Source organism: Prionailurus viverrinus, chromosome A3 (genome assembly GCF_022837055.1).
Source record: "Prionailurus viverrinus isolate Anna chromosome A3, UM_Priviv_1.0, whole genome shotgun sequence".
NCBI classification, from domain to species: Eukaryota; Metazoa; Chordata; class Mammalia; order Carnivora; family Felidae; genus Prionailurus; species Prionailurus viverrinus.
The window spans coordinates 4,161,424-4,181,957 of NC_062563.1; the positions used below are offsets into that span (position 1 = coordinate 4,161,424).

The window sequence follows — 20,534 nt, forward strand, 5'->3', positions numbered from 1 at the left end:
AGCTTGAGCCTCTCAACCGCCCAATGCGAAGGTTCCTAGACTGGCTCGAGGGGGATTTCAAGGGCCAGGTGAAATGAATCAGTATAGGTGAACACCTCCGAGACCCGTCTACACCCCCATTTTACAGATGAGGATGTGAAACAAAGACAAGGGGTGACCCTTGCCCAAGAAGGTAGTAAGAGGGAAAGTCAGGGCTCAAACAAATTCTTCTCAGTCTAAAACCAAAATTTCTTCCCCAGTACCAGTCTTGGGCTAAGAAAAGGCTAAGAAGGGGGCAGTACTGGCATTACGGGCTTTCTAAGGTCTCTTACAAGGTGGCTGGGCAAGACGAGATGTCTAATGTAAGAGGGTACCAGTACACATGGATCCAATGAAAACAGAACTGTGCTCTCAAATTCTAGCTAGATTTCAAACCTAACCTCTCTCTGCCTAAAAGGGAGATTAGGAAAGAGTGGTCAGGCAGGTGTTAAAGGCAGAGTAGCATCAAAACCAGACTTTCTCCATATGTAATCAAGAGCCTTAAAGGGGAATGAAGAACAGAATTACTTCCTCATTATGATCTGATACATTCTAATGTTAGTCTACATGTCACTCGTGATTACTTCTCCTCTAGGCTCACCGTTCGTGCCACCGTTCTGCCTCAACTTGCCACTAACACCCTGGTTGGAATGAATCCCCCAGGCTCACCTGTCTCCAAAACCAAAACCTGTCTCCTGAAGACCAGGTGTGGGGGTGGGGAGGGGAAGACCCACCAGGGTGAGCCCCAAATCCTTGCTGATCGTGCACCCCCTCTGGAGGTCTGCTGGACACCAACACCAGAGATCATCACTTCTCATTCTGCCTCAGCCTCTGATTCCATTTGGCTACTGGCTTCAGCATTACACGTAGAAAATTCTAGAACAAGACTCAGATTCCTTTTGGGGGCTCTTCCAACTCAAAGTTAAGAACGGTTTTCAGGAGGTCCTTCAAAAGGAGAACAGTCTCCATTTCAGGTTTGGGACTGAAGGTGTGTCGATCTCTCTCTCTCTCTCAAACCCTTAGCATAAACACACGTTTACCTTGCAAATACCCATATCTCAACTTCTCTTTAAATGACTCTGTCATCCTGCCCTCCCACCTCCCCAACGGAACCAGCCAGGAGCACACTAGCCATTTTTGCCTGCCCACCTCTGTTGGCGCAGAAATCAGAATTCAGAACGTGTCGCTCCGTTTCTACAGGAATCTATTAGTGACTGCCAAGGGAAACACTTAGCATTTTAGATAAATAAGTAAATAGTAGTTAAGTGCTGTGCGCCCCCATTTCCAGCAGTTTAGTGTATGTGGCAAAATTTCTTTATGATGCAAGGAGGGGGAAAAAAGGTCTGCCGTCCCTCCCCTCTGCAGTGGGGGCCCGGGCCGAGGGGCCCTCGGGATGGGCGTCGGAAGCATCGCGGCCCCTCCTCGTCATGTTCCTGTTTATGCTAGCCTCCTCTCCCTTCTCGCTCCAGCCGGCCTTGTCAGAGTCCCTCATTTGGAAGCTTAATCATATCAGTGAGCTTACCGCATTGCATTTGTAATGACTTGTTTACCAGTCTGTGCCGGCTCCCTCTGCCAGACTGGGCTCTCCCTAAGGACAAGGGCCGCGTCATGCTATCTGCCTCTCTTCCTGCTCCCACACACTGCCTGGCACAGAGCAGGCCCCTGTAATCGCATGTGAACCCGAGGCTGCGTGACTCTAATCTATGCCACAAAGGTGTCTCCGTTCACCAGACCCTAAGCTCCTCAAGAAGAGGGCACACGGCATCGCCTGCCTCTCCCCTCTCCAGGGGCACACGGGGGCTCCACTGCTCACAAACATACGCTGCGCTGCGTTAAACCATGAGTGAGATGGTATGATTCGGACGTCTGTAGGGTTTACCTGCGTTGCCCTCTCTTCTCTGGAGGAACCAGCTCCCCTTCACCCTTAGCTGCCCTGGCAAAGGAGGCCCTGCCCATCCCTCTGCACAGGGACAGGTGAATGATCCACACCTGAATCCCCAGTGATCGGTTCAGGAGACACAGGGCCCCAACCAGGCCAGCAAGATTCGGTCTGGGGACTCGGGCCGGGAGTGAGGCAGAGAGCGTGGACAGGCCGGGCAGACCCCGGAGGAGCCGATGCTGATGACCCAGAGAAAAGAGGGGCCAAGTGATGGAGAGAAACCGCGTCCTGATGGCAACGGCGGTACCTATGGACCCAGCCAAGCCTGCGGCCATTGTCTTACGTGAGATGATGTTTTTGTCCAGGCCAGTTTCAACTGGGTCCCTTTTCCCTACATGCAGAGTCCTTCCTACAACTGAATGTGGAGAGAGCATGGAGCTCCGGTGGCCACATTTCAGAATAAGACAGCTGTGGTGCTGTCCGGGGATAACAGAAGCTTGCAAAGAGGAACACTGCCATTATATTGGCAGGCGCAGCTCTGTGAGCCTTCTCATTTTATCCTGGGAGTCTGATCTGTGGCCCAAATCCCACACCAAGCCAGAAAGGGCCGAGAAATCCGTCTCTCGGGCTCCTGTTTATAATGCAGCGCAAAGACGCTGCTCGGCCTCTCACCAAAGCCTCACATATTACTGTTTGCTCTCTTGAGCTCCCCGGCGGCCTGAGCTTTCTGGGAGGCAGCTGAGTAACGCTTAGGGCCCAGCAGCCTGCAAATCAATTAATCTCTTCTGCAAATTGCTAACCGGGTCTAATGAATTGGCAAGGCACAGAGGAAGTCCTGCGTGGCTCTGTGTCCTTTGCAGTGACAGAGCTCTCTTGGAGCAGACTGAGACGTCATGCCTTGACTGAGGAACAAATCTATTAATATTTGGAGAGAACATCAAATTGTACCCGGTGGACTTAAAGTTGAGTCAAGAGAAACTCACTTCTCTGTGATTTAAAACAAAAACAAAGACAGTCTTCTCATCCCTCCATGTTTTTCCCCATTGGATAAGGCCAGCCTTCCGTGTGGTCTGTCTGGGCAAGGCCCCCCCCCCCATCCCCCCAGTCCCCAGTGGGCTGCCGGGTGGGGTGGGAAGGCCATGCTGTCCACGGGCACTGGAGGTAGCATCTTTTATGCATCCGAGGCACTTTTTTAAAAGTTGGAGAAGGTCAAGAAAAGAAGACAAACTCTGAAATGCTACAGGTGGGAATGTAAACTGGGAAGCAACCTGGAAAGATCAAAAATGTGCAACGTGGCCCCCAGAGGCCCAGGGATTCCTCTTCTCAGCTCTCCCTAGAGAAACGCTCTGCTCGGGCCGAGAACTATGGACAGCACGTCCCAGGGGAGTGACGCAACAGTGAAATGCTGACCGTGCCAGACTCCCCCTGATTAGAGCGGCTCCGTAACTCCGAGTGCTCCCACCCAGAGAGGCTCTATCCTCATCTGCAAGGTTGAGATAGGTCTCTCTGGATTTATTAACAGTGTGGAAAGCTATGGAATGTGGCCGAGTAAAATAAGCAAGTTGCACAACGAGATACGCATGTGGCCGTTATGTCAACCACGCACACGGGCACACGCACGCCTAACGGTCTGGCAGATTCCCTCGGAACAGCCGTTTCATCTGCGGCGGAACTGGCAACGGGGGTGGTGGCCACGGCGAACACCAGCCTTTTCCGCCACACTTTTTATGTGTTAAAGGAAGCATCACACGCATAACCAAAAACGAATAGTTCACTATTTCGTACCTCTAGGTGGAACATCGATTTTCCCCAGCTCTTTTCAAACACAAACGTGCCCAGCCCGTCTCCAGGGCCTTCCAGTCTGTTGTGTCCCGGTGTCCACTCCATCTGCCACAATCCTTGCTCCGCTCCGTGCCTGGAGCGATCTTTTTAGCACCCCCAGGGGACGGTCTCCCCACCGACCTCCTCCCTGCACCCAAATCCTTCAGCAGCTCCCCATCTCCCTCGGAAGCAAGATCAAGCCCCTTCCCCAATGTCTGCAAAGCCCCGAAGAGTGCCCGGCCTCTCGCTGCACCTGGGCTCAGGGTCTTTCTCACCACCCCTTTCCTCGGCAGGTCGCGTGCCATAGCAGCTTCCGCGTCGCTATCTGGGAGTCTCAGAAATGGAGTGTGAGGCTGCCCAGGAGGCCTCTGGCAACCCCTGTCCCCTACCCCCCAACGAGGAGGAGAAGGTAGAGGCTTCAAGGAAGGTCTGTGTAGGTGGGTCATCCCATGGCCTCTGCAGCCAACTCTGTCGAATGCAGAGTTTGAGTCTATACAAGTCAAGGCCTTGTAAAAGTTAAAGAAACACTAGACTAGGATGACACGAGTGGATGTTGGGGGGGGGCCCTTCCCTTTGTCAAGAAAAGGGCATTGCAGCCCACAAAGTCCCAGGGAGGGGCGACTCACAGCTTGGAGACAAGTAAAACTGAATCACACAGTGAGAGAGCGGTGCCCTTATAATCTCTCTGACCAAGGAAGGAAGAAAGTCTCAACCGGGTGCTAATGTATTTCTAATGCCCCTCAAGACGTCACGGTCTCTTTCCAGCAGAGGGGCTCTTCCCAGGGCTCGTGGCCTTCTGCCCACAGCAGGCTGGAGCCAGGCTCTATTTACCATGAAACATTAGTGTTTTCATTCTGCAGTGCTCCCTCAACGGCATATGATGTTGGTTTCCCAACGGTTTCTCTTCAAAAGAAACGTATTTGTGTTTCTTCTGAGTTTCAAGGACAAGAGCAAACGTTCACAGCGGTGATGTACAGACGTGACGTTTCTGAAGGTGGCACATGAGTTCTGAGACTTTAGGAGACACGGTTGACCACCAGCTTCACCATCCGGGCGGCCTTCCGCAGAAGGAGCCCCTTATCACTAGTTCGCCGGAGGGATTAAAAGTGGCCGGGCCTCCGACGCTGAACGTGCCTTCTGGGTTTTGTTACTGGGACGGTTTCTGAAGTCTCGGTGTGAAACGCGGCCCCGAACTTCACCGTGTTTACGGCCGTAGGCATGCTGGCTGCAGGAAACTGCAAAACCGTAAACACCATGTAGTTCTTAGAGCTCAATAAAACATCTCCCTCCATCGATGTGACTTGGGATGTGTCATCCGGGCACAGGGCCACGCTCAGCTCCTCTTCGGTGTCCCAATTTTAGCCTGTGCTCCGGCAGGAGCAGCACCACTGCCAACACGCCCAGCAAAACCCAAAGAATTACCCTCAACCACATCAGCGCTCTCCATTCCAGCCCACAAAGCGCATTTCTCAGGAAATCTACAAGAGCACTCGATAGCAAGGGATGCTCTGATGTACCCCAGCTTTGGAGGAAACAGAACGGGTCTCAGTTAATGGAGCAGACCCTCTGAACACAAAGGAGTCCAACAATAAATAATAATAACAAAAGCTGATATGTCGGCGGCTAGAGAGAAAGGGATGTGCATATAAACACAGAAACAGGGCGAACCTAATTATGAGATTCGTTTCTGCAACCCAGGGGCAGGAAGTGTGATATTAGAACAGTAATAGGGTGGCAGGCTCATGGGTTTTAAGCTCCCAGAGACTCGAAAGTCCCACTTGAGATGCACACAGAATTCAATGATGTTGTGTTCGTCTCCACTGCAACCCCCCACCCCCCGCCCCGCTTCGCCAATTCTGAAAAGAAAAGTATTCATTTCAGGGCAGCGACCTCATCAGGAGAAACGTATCAGGAATTGTGTAACCACAACAAAAGAGAATCGGGAGCTGCTTTCACTCAGGTGGTGTCATCCATTCTGTAGGGACATGTGGGTTTTTCACCTGCTTTTTCTGATGGAAAAACAGCCTTCGAGTGCGAGCATGTGCACGCACCTGCAAAGCTTCTCTTCTTAAGTGAGACCCCAACGCGGGAGGCGAAGAGTGGAGAAGCCGTTCTTGCGACAGGGGTCGGTGGCGAGCTTCCCCCTACACGAGAAGAGGTGATCTTTCGCTGTCCTACACCAGCGGGTTCGCGGTGGCATGGAGTAACTGCCCCCCCCCAAGTCCCGAGCTGGCACCAGACGAGGGACACCACCCTCCGCCCCCACAGCAGGGCCCCGTCACACATTTCACCTACGCTCAGGATTGTGAAACACTGCTCCCCACACCGCCCAGAAGGCACAACGCCAGGATCTTAATCCCCACCACGACAAACCGACCCATGAAGATGTCATAGCGGTCTTAGAGGCTTAATGCTAAAACCAAACGGCGAACGCTGTGTGGCAAAGCAGGGACACCATATCCTCACCGGCTCCTTAGACAGCTGGCTGTTCATCTTCAAACAGCCCGCGCAGACAGCCTGCCTCTCTTCTCGCCTTCCTGGACCTCGGTGGTGCACAAACACCTCGTGCGTGAGAACTTCTGCTCTGAGTTCTAGACAACAACACATTCTTGTAATTCATCTACAAAGTTTTCAAAGATAATTCTGACCACAGACTGTTTTGACCCAAGCGCTGGCTTTGGAAGCAAATCTCCCCGGTTAAGACTTGGTCCTATCTGTGGTGTCAGAGAGGTTAAAAGACATCAAAGTGAACATCTTCAGGTTCAAAGTCACCATCCCTTCCTCTCCAGAGCTTTCATCTTGTACAAATGACGTGGCATCAGACAGACAGATAATCCTTAAGGTTGAAGGCAGTGGTGCCACAAAACTGAGTCCAGCAAAGGTAGGGGAAGCTGGAAGTTGCTTTTTTAGATGAAAAGGTTTCTTTCATGAAGAAAATAACAAGTTTGTTTTGTTGCGCTTAGCTCCCTGCCATCCAAACCAGACACCCTCTGGACTCTTCTGTTGTTGACGCCTCTCCAAAACACAATCAGACACGAAATCTGCAGCTTGCCTGCGCCTTCCTTCGTTCTCCAAGAAGTTTTGGGGGCTGATTTGGATCAAGCTTTCAACGGGGCTGAGCCTCAAGGAGACCTCCTTCTGCTTGTTCGGTGGTTCGTTCAACAAACACCTACTAAGAACCCAACGCTGCGTGAGGCACTGAGGCAAAGGCCGAGATGACCCATCAGCTTGGGAAACAGGGCCCCGATTAACTCCAGTCACTGCCACTGGGGAAAGATCACCTAAGATGAATTCATTCACCAAAGGGACGAAAACTTCACAGCAAATAGTGGGGAATTAAGGACTTTGAGAATTTCTCTTGCAACCAAAAGCTATGAAGATAAGCTGATGAACCTACAAAGATAAAAATAAACCTTCAAGGTGAGGGGCTGTAACAGCAAACTGGGAGCTAACTGCTAAAATCAACTAAGCTTAATCAAGTGCTAATGGGGTCAGAGTACATTTTTACACAAAACTGTAGAGCAGACCGATGGGCTAGTCTCGAGTTTACGTTTTCTCTCACAGGAAGATCAAGAGGGACTCCCCACCCCCCAAATGTTATAGGCCTTCCTCCGTTTTCCCAAGGCCTTCTCTTCACTCCCTGGTATGTACCTCACTCTGCTGGAACTACCTCCTCGGTTTCCTCTTGCTCATTTGTCATCTAGTCAGATTCTGTCAACGAGTTTCAACCAACCCAGTGGTCACCTCCATCGGCGTCATGAAAGGCTGCGTCCTGAGCGTGATGTCTGGTTTCACTTGGCAACCCATTTACATTATATTGTGAAAATTCTTCTGAAGGGCAGGGATGAGAGCTAACGGTGAGGAGAGAGGGACAGAGAGAAAGTGGTGTTGACAAGGGGTCTAAATTTGTAAGCAATTTATTGGAGAAGGGTTTCATCCTGTGATAATGGTCGTCTCCCCAGGCAACCTCTGAACTGACGTGTCCCATAAAGAAAGTTTGGATTACAAGGTCTTTCCTCAAGTAGATGTGCACTCTCCTCGGGATATTCATGCAAATCCTTTCCACGAGGAGCCCTGAGTTTCTAAGATTAACCCCACCTAACATCACAGCTCCACCTTGATCCTGAAGTAAATGTGACTGAAGAAGTTCTCTGAGGAAAGCGTGAAACTCCTGCCCGCTGACAGTCACGTTTAGCCGGGCTGTCTGGTAACCTGTTGCCACTTGGTATTTAAAAAGAAACTTCCAGCCTCCCCCGTCCCCTTGCTGGAAACCTGGATGGGACAGACCACTGAATTCAGGTTTCAAAAGAAGACTCCGTTCTCAGGAGGGTCTCAAAGACTCCAATCACTCTAAAAATTTATAAAGTAGGTCTTTATCCTTCGTAACTCCTCTGGCCTTCTGCTTTTGCAGATGACTTCACTGCCAAGCCATCTGTTAATTCCAGTGATTAGTACCAAGCTAACAGAATAGTTTACAGAGGAGGGAAATTAAGCATCCTTTAAAAAAATATTTTTCAAAAACATTCTCTTCCTCTCCTCTTCGTAAGTTGTTGACAGGAAGATTTGCCAAAAATGAAGACGACGAAGAGTCAGTTACAGCATCTTATTTCAGCCCCTGGACACAAGTATTCTGGCCTACTTAATTTAAGAGGTTTCACTGATTCTAGTTGACCTACAAGGATCAGGACCAAAGATTTTCCCTACCTTTTAATTGGGAAATTCCGCACGCCCCCCCCCCCCAGCCCCAGAGACCCTTTCCAATTTCTTTGTTGGGTTTCATCAAGTCCCCCCAAGTTACAGCCCCTCAGGCACCCAAACTAGATGATTCTATCACTGTCCCGCCACGGAAAACAGGTCCTCCTTCCCCCTGGACCCTGCAAAAACAAAAACCAAAACCAAAACCACGTACACAGCTGCATGCATTCACGAGCGCACTGGTGCACGCACACACACGCGCACGCACAGACATGGCGAGGTCAGCTCCCTCACTTAGAAGCCAGCCCTGATCTCTCCATGCGGGGCCTGCCAGGTCAAAGGATGGGGGAAAGCTATTTGTCCGTGGTGGACGACCTAGGCCCATCGTCAGGCTCCTATGAAGTCACGGTACTTTTCTTCAAACACCCAACACTCAGAGAGGCTGCCACTCCTCTGTGAAATGCCGGTATGAGCAAGTGGTGGCAAAAAAAATCCCAAGCCCCTTTGATTTCCAGGAGGTATTTATGTTCGTGCACTCGCCACCCTCCAACTCAACTCAGGTGTCCAGCACGACCTGTCCAGCCCACGCTTGCTGCTTTACCCAACCAGCCATCCCTGTTCACACTCTGACACTTCAGTGAGGCACAGGGGGTGATTAATACTCCCTGGGCAAACGCTCAGCCCACATCCCGCAGGCTCACACCTGCTCTTAACGGACATCCACCACGTTCTTCCTAATTGCAGGGGAGGGAGCCCTCTGAAAACGGGCACCAGTGACCCAGGCCTCTGGCTCAACCCACTTCTCAAATAATAAACACGAAAGCATTTGTCACCATTCTGGGGGAGGGGGATCTTAAGTATGAATGGCCCCTCATTTCTTAGCTCCCCATTTAGACTTTGTTTCTGACGGTGTGTGTGTGTGTGTGTGTGTGTGTGTGTGTGTGTGTGTGCGCATGTGTGATGGTGCCCCAGTTTGTTCTGAGGCTTTGGTATGAAAAGCTCACGCCGAGATAAGAAGTATACAGAAGTGGGATTTCTCCCAACATGGAGAGAGTCTCGAGATCCCCTCCGGGAGCCCATATGGATAGGAACAGACCCTTCCCCCCAAGGATGAGAGAAGCTTTTAAAGGGAAGGAGGAGTAAAAGGGACAATGAAAGGTCAGACGCTTCCCAACTGGTGTCCCTGCTCACACTGGGGCCCCCAGGGTCACCATGAGCACGCCGGGTATGTGTGCAAATTAGGAGGAGGCGCCCATTTCCGCTGGTGGACTGTGACAGGGAGGGAGAGGGGAGCCGGGGCTCCCTGCTTTGGTCTGACAGCCCCACAGAGTGCAAGGCTGGGCAAACCGGGCAGCTGCTGGCACAGTCCCCGTGGCCCTACGCAGCGGGCCTGCCCGCGCCCTCCCCAGCCTGCCCCTGGGCTTCTCCCTAAAGAGGAGCCGATGGGTCCCCTGGCCCGACACACCCGTCCTGGTATTGAAGCCACTTGGAGCCGCTTGGACGACTGTTCCCCCGAGTGGGGAACAGGCCCGGCCGCTGGTGGGCTGCACGACTCCCTCTTAACGACTACGCGCCAGTTTGGTTTACAAAAGAACGTTCCTGCCTCAACTCTTCGCACACAATAAGAGCACACTTGACGTGCGTCCCTCAACACCGAATGTCCACACGTGCCACTCCTTTTTTTTCACCTGGAAACACATTTTAAGGTCGCTTCCGTTGGCTCACAGACGGGGGAGAATCGTAGAAGCCAAGCGGTTCAACGATGGCCCCCAAAATGGTACGTCCGAGTCCTAACTGCCAAACACGTGACTGTGACCTGACTCGGACAGAGTCTTTGTGGGTATAATTCAATTGAGACTCTTGAGTGAGATCATCCTGGATTTGGGAGCGGCCCTAAACCCCACAACAGGTATACTTACAGGGGGAAGACACGGGAGGTGGGGGGGTGGGGAGCCTGATCCACAGAAACACAGGGGAGAAGCCCAGGTGTCGACAGAAGCAGAGGCTGGACAGACACAGCCAGGGGACGCCTGAGCCACCAGAAGCTGGAAGAGGCAGGAAGGCTCCTCCCCTACAGCCTTTGGAGAGAGTGTGAGGCAACCGGCCTCCACAACCGTGAGAAAAGTAATCTTTGTTGTTTTAAACCACCAAGTTTGTGGCGATTTTTTCAGGTGGTGCCCAAGTGAGGCACCGCCCCAGTAACCGTCTCCGGCCTCCCACCGGGGCCCGGCGCGCATCTGGGCTGTCTGCCCTCTCCGGAGTCTGCGTTCTTGCCCCCGAGCCCGTCCTCACCACCCGCCAGTCCAGAAAGCTCCTGTTGTACTCTCCCTGCATCTGCGTTTCTGGACGAAACCCCTCGTCTCCCAAGAAAACTCCCCCAAGGCTGACCTTGTCCTGGGCAGACGACGAGAACACCTATCACCGCATGCCCCGCGCTCACTGGGCGCTCAGCCCACGCCGGTTTTTACGGAGGTAGGCTTGTCGTGCCTGGCAGATAACGACAAGCGGCATTTATCAGCCGCCGTGGGGGCGGCACGGTGCCCAGTGGATCCTCGTGTGGAGCCACTGGGTAGGTAAAGCCTTCGTCGACGGCCTAGCTGTACGGGCACAGACCCCCAGTGTGATCTGAGCGAAGGGCGGACAGCTAGTGTGTGTGTCGTCACCCATCACCACAGCAGGGACCGCTGTCCTCTTCAGGGCAGAGTGCGCTCGCTGCTCAGCAGCATAAACGTGGCCCCAGATGTGAGTCTCCCGCGGCAGCCCGGTTTCGCCGTCTTTAAGGTGCTGGGAGACAGCTGGTGGGAACATTCTGCAGTTTGGGATAACTGGCAGAGTTCTGGGGGGTTCTGGTGGGTTCTGCGGGGGGGGGGGGGGGGGAGGGTACCACACAACCAAATCCCTCCGGGCAGTTCCCCGGGCTGCATTGATGGAGGAGGAAAGTAATGGAGTTGGGGATGTGGACATCCACTGGAAGAAAGGGTAAAGCTGGGCAACCTGAGGCATTCCGCCTACCGCCCCGCCCCCGCCCCCTCCCAGCCTCTCCCATGTGATTTTAACCCTTGATGTTCCATAGCAAAGACAATGTATTTCCTGGCCAACCGGTGGAACAAATACTTACCTCGATTTAAATTCTCACCAAGAAAAAAAAAAAATAAATTCTCACCAAGAAACAAGCCACAAGGAACCCTTGTCCTGGCCTACGGGAGAGGGCTTTGGGGCCTGGGGGATGGGGGGGGGGAGGGAGAGGAGGGGAGCACAAAAGAGCCACCCGCCTGCAGGGGGCACTGGTGCTACACAAAGGTGGAGGGGGAGGTGCCCCAGCCAACTCTCCCCAGGGACCAAAACCTCAGCCATCAGACACAGCCCAGGGTCAGCCCTTGAGCCAAAGAGACAATAACCAGCCACAAAAGGATGGTAATTCAGTCACTGCTGGCCAGATGGGACCCTGCAACCTTTCCACAGACGACCTTCATTTTTCCCAGTCGACACCTTGCAAACAAGACTAAGGCCGGGTGCGTTATTGCTGGGGAGGGGGAGAGAGGAGGGGGAACGGAGGTCCAGAGAAGCTGAGTGATTTGCCCTGATTGCCCAGTGATTACGGCTTAAAATAGTCCTTTTTCCAGGAAGCACCGCCCATTAGTTCATCCTTGGTTTGTTTCTGGGCATGACGAGGCGCCTCTGACGGCTTGCGTGTGAGCAGCTCTCGTGTGTCGTCGCCACTCGTCTTTCTAGTTCACACGGACGCGCAAGCCCCCCGTGGACCCACCGCAGAGAATCGAGGGGACTTCCGTCTCAAAGACGGGGTCCCCAAGAGTTCTGACTCACGTTTTCGAGGTCCCGGGAGAATCTGCATGCAGCACAGGGCCCGGCACACCTGGCCAGCGCTGAAGGATGTGTGCCCACTTCTCAATATCTCAATGTTCTCCCCGCTACTTTGGGGTCACGGTGACTATCCCCCAGTTGTCACACTTGAGTCCTCACACCTTCAGGGCTCTCGAGGGCACAGCTGGCTGGCTGCTGCCCACCCTGCATCCCCAGCATCTGACGAGGGGCCTGGGCCCTTGCTGTGCCCAGTTGGGACTCACCTCCAAGGAGAACATTACCTGCCGTTTCTGAAGAAGGCTTCCTGGGGGTCCTGCGTGGGCCCAGCCCCTCGAGTGGGGGGAGGTGGCGGTCTTTCCTCAGCACTCTGGGTGGCCTGTGCAGGCCGCCTCCTCTCAGCTGAACGCGGCTCTGTAAGAAACCCCCTCTGCGCCTGTGGGACAGAGAAGCACACGTGTGGTGAACGGTCTTGAGAGCGTGTGCCCGGGAGCCCACGCACAGACACTGATAAAGGCGACGCTCAGACAATGAACCCCAAGTCCCCGTGGGGCGCCCGGGAGAACACAAGGCCTCCACCTCTGAGCAGCCTGTCAGCTCGGAAACTCCTCGTCCTTCCTCCCACCGTCTCCCCCGCTAGGACACGGGGCTAGATTGTTATAGGGACTAAATGAGATAGTGCTTACGAAATGCTTTCCATGCGACTTCACACAGAGCAAATGCTCAGCGAAGGTTAGCGGCTGTGTAATTAAACACCGAATCACATGGGCTTGACTGCTTAACAGGCAAGCTTCTCAATACAATTCCCTGCAATGACGGAAACGTTCTAGAATCTGCACTGACCACAGAGTGGCCACGCACCACGGGCGGCTACTGAGCATTTGAAATGTAGTTAGTGTTTCTGAGGAACTCACGTTTACATTTTATTTCATTTTAATGAATTTAAATCACCACGTGTGGCGAACGGCTACTGCCTTGGACACCGTGGGCTCAGAGGGTCTACTTTGGAAACATGGGCATCGTAGACTTGCCACGCGGAGAAGCCCTTCCAGTGGTCTCATCCCCAGAAACAGTATTCACATCCCAGTGGGAGGACGCGACAAGGGTTGAGAAAGAAAATTCTAGGCCTTACACTTATTTGTATCCAGACTTTCTTGGATCTACAGCTGTACGCCCTTTTTAATATACATAATACATTAGTGGAGTAAAACGAACACGTAATTCCTAGGTAAACAATCGTGCATTTATTAGGCTATGCAACCAAAAGCAGACCAGCGAGCTGGTCCCGTGCCACCATTTTGCAGGCAAAAGAACCAAGACACAGAGCAGCTGCCGTGTCGCCCTGTGACACGCAAGACCGCGTAGCCAAGTGGGGCCAGACCCTTGATCCGCTGGCCCGCACTGTTTCGCCCAGGCCGCCATCAGCGGTCGGCTCTTCGAAAAGACCTTCGCGCTGCCTCTCCCTGCCCACTTAAGTAACAAGGACAGCCTCTCTTTTACAAGCCCCAGTTCACAAGAACCCTACCCCCAGACACTCTTCAGTCTGGGGCGAAGGTGAGGCGACCTGCTTGGCCATCTTCCTTTCTCATCTGTCTGAGCCGCTGCCAGCTTCCAGCTGCAATCCCCTCATCATCAGTGCCGCTCACAGAATTTTAAGCAAGATCTGCAGAATGCTGTATTCTCTTAGGAGCTGACTTTTATGGCACCAACCATGAGAAAGTGACTTTTTGTTCGTCTTTCTGCAGTCTACGCGTTTGGGAGAGGCTCGGCTACCTCCCCGGCCTTGGACAGGAGCTGTCATCCCCCAGGGGGCCCTGCCTTGTTCTCTGAAGCAGTCGCCCCCGCTTGTCAAGACCACAGGTTCCTGAAAGAGCTATCTGAGCCAGGGTGGGGAGCTAATCACAAGCCCCAGAACCAGTCAGGGCTCCCGCTGGGCCCAGACAGAGAGTGATTTCAAAGTGTAGAGACAAAGGGAGGGAGGAGGGTGGGGCGATGCGGGGAGAACTCTTCTCTGTGTGCTGTGGGTCACCTTTACCCCAAGCCAGTGGGTGACTGCCACAAGCCTTCGGGCGTTAAGAAAGGCACAGTTTGAACTGCAGAGAGGTTTTGCTTTTGGAAAACGGCCTAGTGAGGGACTGCAGTCAATGAAAATAACTAGAAGACCGAAGAGTCCCAGCCCCTGAACCCAGCTCTCATTAAGGTGGAATCTGGGCCCCCTTTGGCCCTCATGGGGGACTGCCTTTGGAGCAGTATTTGATTTGGTCACGGTCACGGGTCTGCTTCTCCCGCCCCCGGGCTCTCTCAGAACGTTCTGCGTGCAGCCCCTCGTGGAGCGCCGTCCTCTGGGCACGGACACACCGGGAGTGGCGGGGGGGGGGGGGGGGAGGGGGCAAGCCTGTCACCATCACCCAGGCCTCCTGCAGTTTAGCAGATGCCACGAGTGCCCGTCTCGACCGCCTCCCCCCACCGCTCCAGATGCTGGGGTGTTGGCTGCTGGTGACTCACATCTACCCCCTTCTCGAGAGGACTGCCCTTGGCTGACAGGAGCCATCTTGCCTAGAGAAACCTGGGAGAGCCTGCACACACCCCAGGAAGGGCCCCTGGCCACTGGCAGCTGCAGGGGGTGATAGCTCGGCCCCTGTGTCCCGTGGTGGCCACTCTCTAGGGCATTCCACACTCCAGAGCTCCCCGTGGGATCAGGCAGGACTGGACACTCAATGCCACACCCCGCTGAGTCCTTCCCTTGCCCTGGTCTGCTTCTCTCACTCCTGAGAGCCCTCCCTCCGCAAATCACCTGTCCAGGAACGCCCATCTCGGGCTCCGCTTCTAGGGAGCCCGACCCCAGACACATGATTCGCATGTTTCCTGTCTCCTCTAACCCCCATTTGCCTGTTTTCCCCCCAGAGACGCTCGCTCAGATACGTCTGACAAACATCCTTGGATACGCGAGGATCCTTATAAATACGTGGTGTCACTTCTGCGCGTGACACTGTCCCACAAAGCCATGCTTTTTCTCACTGTGGTTTTACTCAAGGCTACCTTTTTACATCCTATCTAGGTTTCTGTATTTACGTCTAATTTGCTGTTAGCTGACCTGTAGAGTGGTTTACAGGGTTTTTAATAAGCTGCCACTTAAGGTCCAGATTTTAAATTGAATTCCTATATTCAGTGTACCCTCTGCCCTCTTGGTCTCTCCAGAGGTCTGCCTTCAAGAGCCACCATTACTGACACACGAGATCGGCACAACGTTTTTGTTTATAGGCCTCATGGAAAACTGCTCAGAAAAAAAAGCCTTCTTGCCCCGCATCCGCTCCAGTGGGGACACCGGTGCCTGGTTGGCCAAGGTCAAGAGCTCAGGGGACACCAGTTTTAACTAGAGTTCAGTGAGAAGCTCTCCAAAGGAGGCAGGGTGAGGTTTTTGAGGCCGGCTGAAAGCCACCGGCCACCCTGCCTCCTCCAACCACACTCTCCCCACCCCACACACACACTCGATGCCCCTTTGATCAGCCAAGTCTGAGGGGCGGAAGGCGGATCCGAGGAGAGGGTCTTACACGTTCATCCCGGGGGGTGGGGGGAACATGTGCTGTCATATCATCCCTTTCGTTTCATCCCACAGGGAACGAAGCAAAGCAACCGGAAGTGGAGGCAAGCAGACCTCAGTGTCCCGCTAAGCAGAACACTGTGGTCAAAGCTTCCGGGGCCTTGGTGACTGTGACAGAGGGTCTCAGCCAGGTGTGGTGGCAGCCACCACACCTCGTTTGTGTCTCCACCTCACCTCAGAGACCGTGCCATCACTCCTGAGAGCCCTACCTCGTTGACCAAGGAAACTCGGTCGGGACTGAAGTGAGCAGGCCCCCGCCTCGGACAAATAAACGCCCGCTTTACAAGGAAAAATGTCATTCTCGGCACCCGGTTTTCTCTCCGCCCCGCACCTTCGATGACTCACATGTCCCTTGGGGTCTGCAGTGCACGCCTCCCCCAGATGACCCCCAATGCCTTCCTCACTCACGCCGACCCACTCGGGACTTGACAGCTCATTGTTCCGTTCGGCAGAAGCTTCACAGAACCAGCGTTTCGTGCTTCCTACGGCACTGGCCACGGTTACAAATTAATCAATAAAATCCAATTCCATGGTCCAGCACTCGCTTTGGGCACGGCGGAGGCGCGGTCTGTGGGCACTCTGGATCTCTATGCCTCTGGTTAATGTCAGGGCAATTAGGCATCCAAGTACGAACTTGCTACATTTTTCCATTTCCACTCTGAAAACAGATCCTGCATTTTCTAATCTCTCTCCTTTCGCTCATGGACTTTTCTTAATGAAAACAACCTCTTCCATTACAGTGTGGTATTTGAAGTAGGGAACAAACAAAGAGACAAATGACATCTAATGGAGGACCCAGAAATGAACTGCAGGTAGGAGTGGGAAGTGAAAATACAGCAAATAGGTGAGAAAAAAAAAGGGGGGGGGGGGGAATCAATCCGGAGGTCTGCAAGCTTTGTATCAAGGTCCAGATAGTAAATATTTTAGATTTTGCCGACCACATACCATCTCTACCACATATTCGTTACATATGTAACCTTTTAAAAATGTAAAAACCACGTCTAGCTCTCAAGGGCATACAAAAACAGGTCAAAAGTCGAGTTTGACCCATGGTCCGTAGTTCTCTATGTGGACAAAAGTAAAAATAAATCCTTCCTTCCGTTGATATGTATACAGAGAGAACACAGGGGAATATCTTTCTGTGTTTGTGACACCGGGAGAGTGAGCGTAAGGAAAGACCTCTTAGACAAGACCAAAAAGCAATGCTCATAAAGGACAAGGCAGTTCCACCTGACGAGTATCAACACATTCACGTTCTCGATGATGAAAAGAAGTCCACTTGCAACAGTGCAGTTGGCAACTTACTCTGGCTGACTAGTACCACACTCACCTTTACACTGAAAACAAGTAAAAATGCAGATTGAAGTATAAAAATGTTCAAAACTTTATATTTAAAGTTCAAAACCCAAGTGAAAACTGAAACCTAAAAAGAGAGTTTTCATCTTGAGAGCATTTGCCAAACAAACCAGGTGAGCTTGATCTTGTGTTTGTTTGGTTTTTTAAATTTTTTTTTTAAACGTTAATTTATTTTTGAGACAGAGAGAGACAGAGCATGAACGGGGGAGGGGCAGAGAGAGACAGGGAGAGACAGAATCGGAAGCAGGCTCCAGGCTCTGAGCCGTCAGCCCAGAGCCCGACATGGGGCTCAAACTCATGGACCGTGAGATCGTGACCTGAGCTGAAGTCGGAGGCTTAACCGACTGAGCCACCCAGGCGCCCCTTGATCTTGTGTTTTTATGGTCTGCGGAAGGGGGGCGGTAGAGGGAGCAGGATTCAAACCCAAACCCAGAACCTACCCTGGGGACCCTAGAGGCACCCAACGTCTGTACTCCTGCAAAAACTGAGACCTCAGAGGGCCGTACCCTTGATACAAGGGTGAATTAGAAATAAACACCCGGGGCACCTGGGTGGCGCAGTCGGTTAAGCGGCCGACTTCAGCCAGGTCACGATCTCGCGGTCCGTGAGTTCGAGCCCCGCATCGGGCTCTGGGCTGATGGCTCAGAGCCTGGAGCCTGTTTCCGGTTCTGTGTCTCCCTCTCTCTCTGCCCCTCCCCCGTTCATGCTCTGTCTCTCTCTGTCTCAAAAATAAATAAAACGTTAAAAAAAAAATTATAAAAAAAATAAAAAAAAAAAGAAATAAACACCCTATCCCCACCACCCTTCCCGGGGGACACTGAAAAACTCCACTCTTATCACTAAGTGACTAAGTGAAGGGGGCAAAAGTCTCTTCCGTTAATTTTATAACAATAAGACGGTCTTCTCATGGGTTTGCAATCTGAATTCACAATACACATGACACAAAAAAGCCTAAAACTAAGAATTTTACTTAAAGTAGTGCCCAGTACATGCCTTCAGGCACCTAGTGGGGGGGGGGGGGCATTACTGGAGAAACCTACCTCCAACCCAAGTCCCAAAGTTCCAGAAATCTCAGCTCACCATCAAAAATCCAAAGACAAATAAGGAAATAAGTTCCTGCAAGTGAGAACTAATACCTAAAACAGAGTCAGACGTGCCACAACTTTCTATGCTGGCATTATCAGATGTAAAAAATTAAGTGTGTTTTTAGAAAAGGTTGAAAATAAGAGCAAAGATTATAGAATTAAAAAAAAAAACCCTAAAATTCATATGGAACCATAAGAGACTCCAAATAACCAGAGCAATCTTGAGCAAGAACAAAAGAGCAGGCAGCATCACACTTACTGATTTTAAAATATACTACAAAGCTACAGTCATAAAAATATTATGGCACTGGCATAAAAATGGATATATCAACTAATGGATCATAACAGAATGCGATAAAGAGCCCAGAAATAAACCCACATGTCTATTGTAAGCTGATTTTCAACAAAAGCGGCAAGAACATACAATGGGAAAATGAGTCTCTTCACAAAATGGGGCCAGGAAAACTGGACGTCCACATGCAAAACAGTGAAATTGGACCCTTACTTTATATCATACACAAAAAATCCAATCAAAATGGTTTAAAGACTTAAACTGCAACTGTAACACTCTTAAAAGAAAAACAAAGGGGGAAATCTTGATACTGGCCTTGGCAATGATTTCTTGGATGTGATATCAAAGGCAACAAAAACAAAAATCACCAGCTGGGACCACATCAAACTAAAAAGCTTCTGCACAGCAAAGAAAACCATCAACAAAATGAAAAGGCAACCTATAGAATGGGAGAAAATATTTGCAAACCATATATTTGAGAAGAGGTTAATACTCAAAATATATAAGGAACTTCTGCAACTCAATGGCAAAAAAAAAAAAAAAAAAAAAAAGCCCGACTTAAAAAAAACAGGTAAACAGCCTGTTACGTATGTCAACCACAGCCTGGGTGACTCAGTCAGTTAAGCTCAGGTCATGATCTCACAGCTCATGAGTTCAAGCCCTGTGTCGTGCTGTATGCTGACAGCTCAGAACCTGGAACCTGCTTTTGGATGCTGTGTCTCCCTCTCTTTCTGCCCCTCCCCCACTTGCACTCTGTGTGTTTCTCTCTCTCAAAAATAAATAAACATTAAAAAAACTTTTTTTTAAATGGGTAAAATATGAGTAGACCTTTCTCCATAGAAAATCTAGAAATGTCAGAAGACATACGAAAAGGTGCTCAATATCACTGATCATCAGGGAAATGCAGATCAAAACCACAATGAAAGATCACCTCACACCTGCTGTCTATTATCAAAAAAAAATAATAAAAATAAAAGATAGTAAGTATTGACAAGGATGTGGAGAAAAAGGAATCCTTGTACTATGTTGGCGGGAATTAGTACATCCACCATGGAAAGCAGTACAGAGGTTCCTCAGAAAATTAACACTAGAACTACCCCATGACCCAGCAATCACACTCTTGGGTATATACCCAAACAAACTGACATGAGGACCCCAGAGAGGTGACTGCACATGCCTGTTCACTGCTGTACTGTTTACAACAGCCAAGATACGGAACCACGCCAAATGTCCATCAATGGATGAATGGATAAAGAAGGTGTGGTATACACAATGGAATATTCCTCAGCCTTAAAGAAACAAGGAAGTCTTGCCATTTGCTGCAACACGGATGAACTTGAAAGATGCTATGCAAAGTAATGTAAGCCAGATACAGAAGAACAAATAGTACATGACCCCAAGTATCTCAGAAATCTAACACAGTCAAACTGATCAAAACAGAAAGGAGAGTGGTGGCTGCCAGGGATTGGAGGAAGGGGGAATCAAGGAGGTGCTGATCAAAGGGTACACAGTTTCACTGTGTGAAAGATGAATGAATCCTAGGGAACTACCGTATGCCACAGGGCACACAGTCAACAATGCTGGATTATGTACTTAAAAATTTAAGAAGGTAGATCGTATGTCAATGTTCTTACCCCCCAGAAAAAGGAGAGAAACTTCTAGAAATTACAGATAAGTTAAAGACATCATATGTGGGCATGGTTTCAGGGTGTACACTTATCTTCAAACTCATCAACATGTATACATTAAATATGTCAAGCTTTTACATATGTCAATCATAGCTCAGTAAAGAAAAGACTAGAGAGCAAGAGACTACAAAAAACGATCAAGCAGGTCTGAAAAATAATTAAGTGGAACTTCTTGGAAATAAAGCATAATATACACTAACAATTAAATTTAACACTCGACAGATCAGTAAAAGTTGGGGGACAGGGGGCCAATTAACAGGCTGTTGCAATAGTCCAGGGG

General features: G+C 51.0%; 1 protein-coding gene across 7 annotated transcripts in view; it reads right to left on the minus strand.

The window, feature by feature from the left end:
- ZNF831 (zinc finger protein 831) overlaps positions 1 to 20,534 on the minus strand; it is a 111,407-nt gene that overhangs the window by 35,374 nt on the left and 55,499 nt on the right. For 6 of the 7 annotated variants that reach the window (XR_007150832.1, XR_007150833.1, XM_047852398.1 and 3 more), the window contains one exon: positions 12,517 to 12,668. Coding sequence is in view for 5 of the 7 variants with exons in the window: in XM_047852398.1 (XP_047708354.1) it covers positions 12,517 to 12,668 (152 nt within the window). In the remaining 2 variants the exon portion in view is untranslated. Of the gene's footprint in view, positions 1 to 6,194; positions 7,570 to 12,516; positions 12,669 to 20,534 lie in introns of those variants that run through there. The other variant, XM_047852401.1, reaches the window with a different exon arrangement.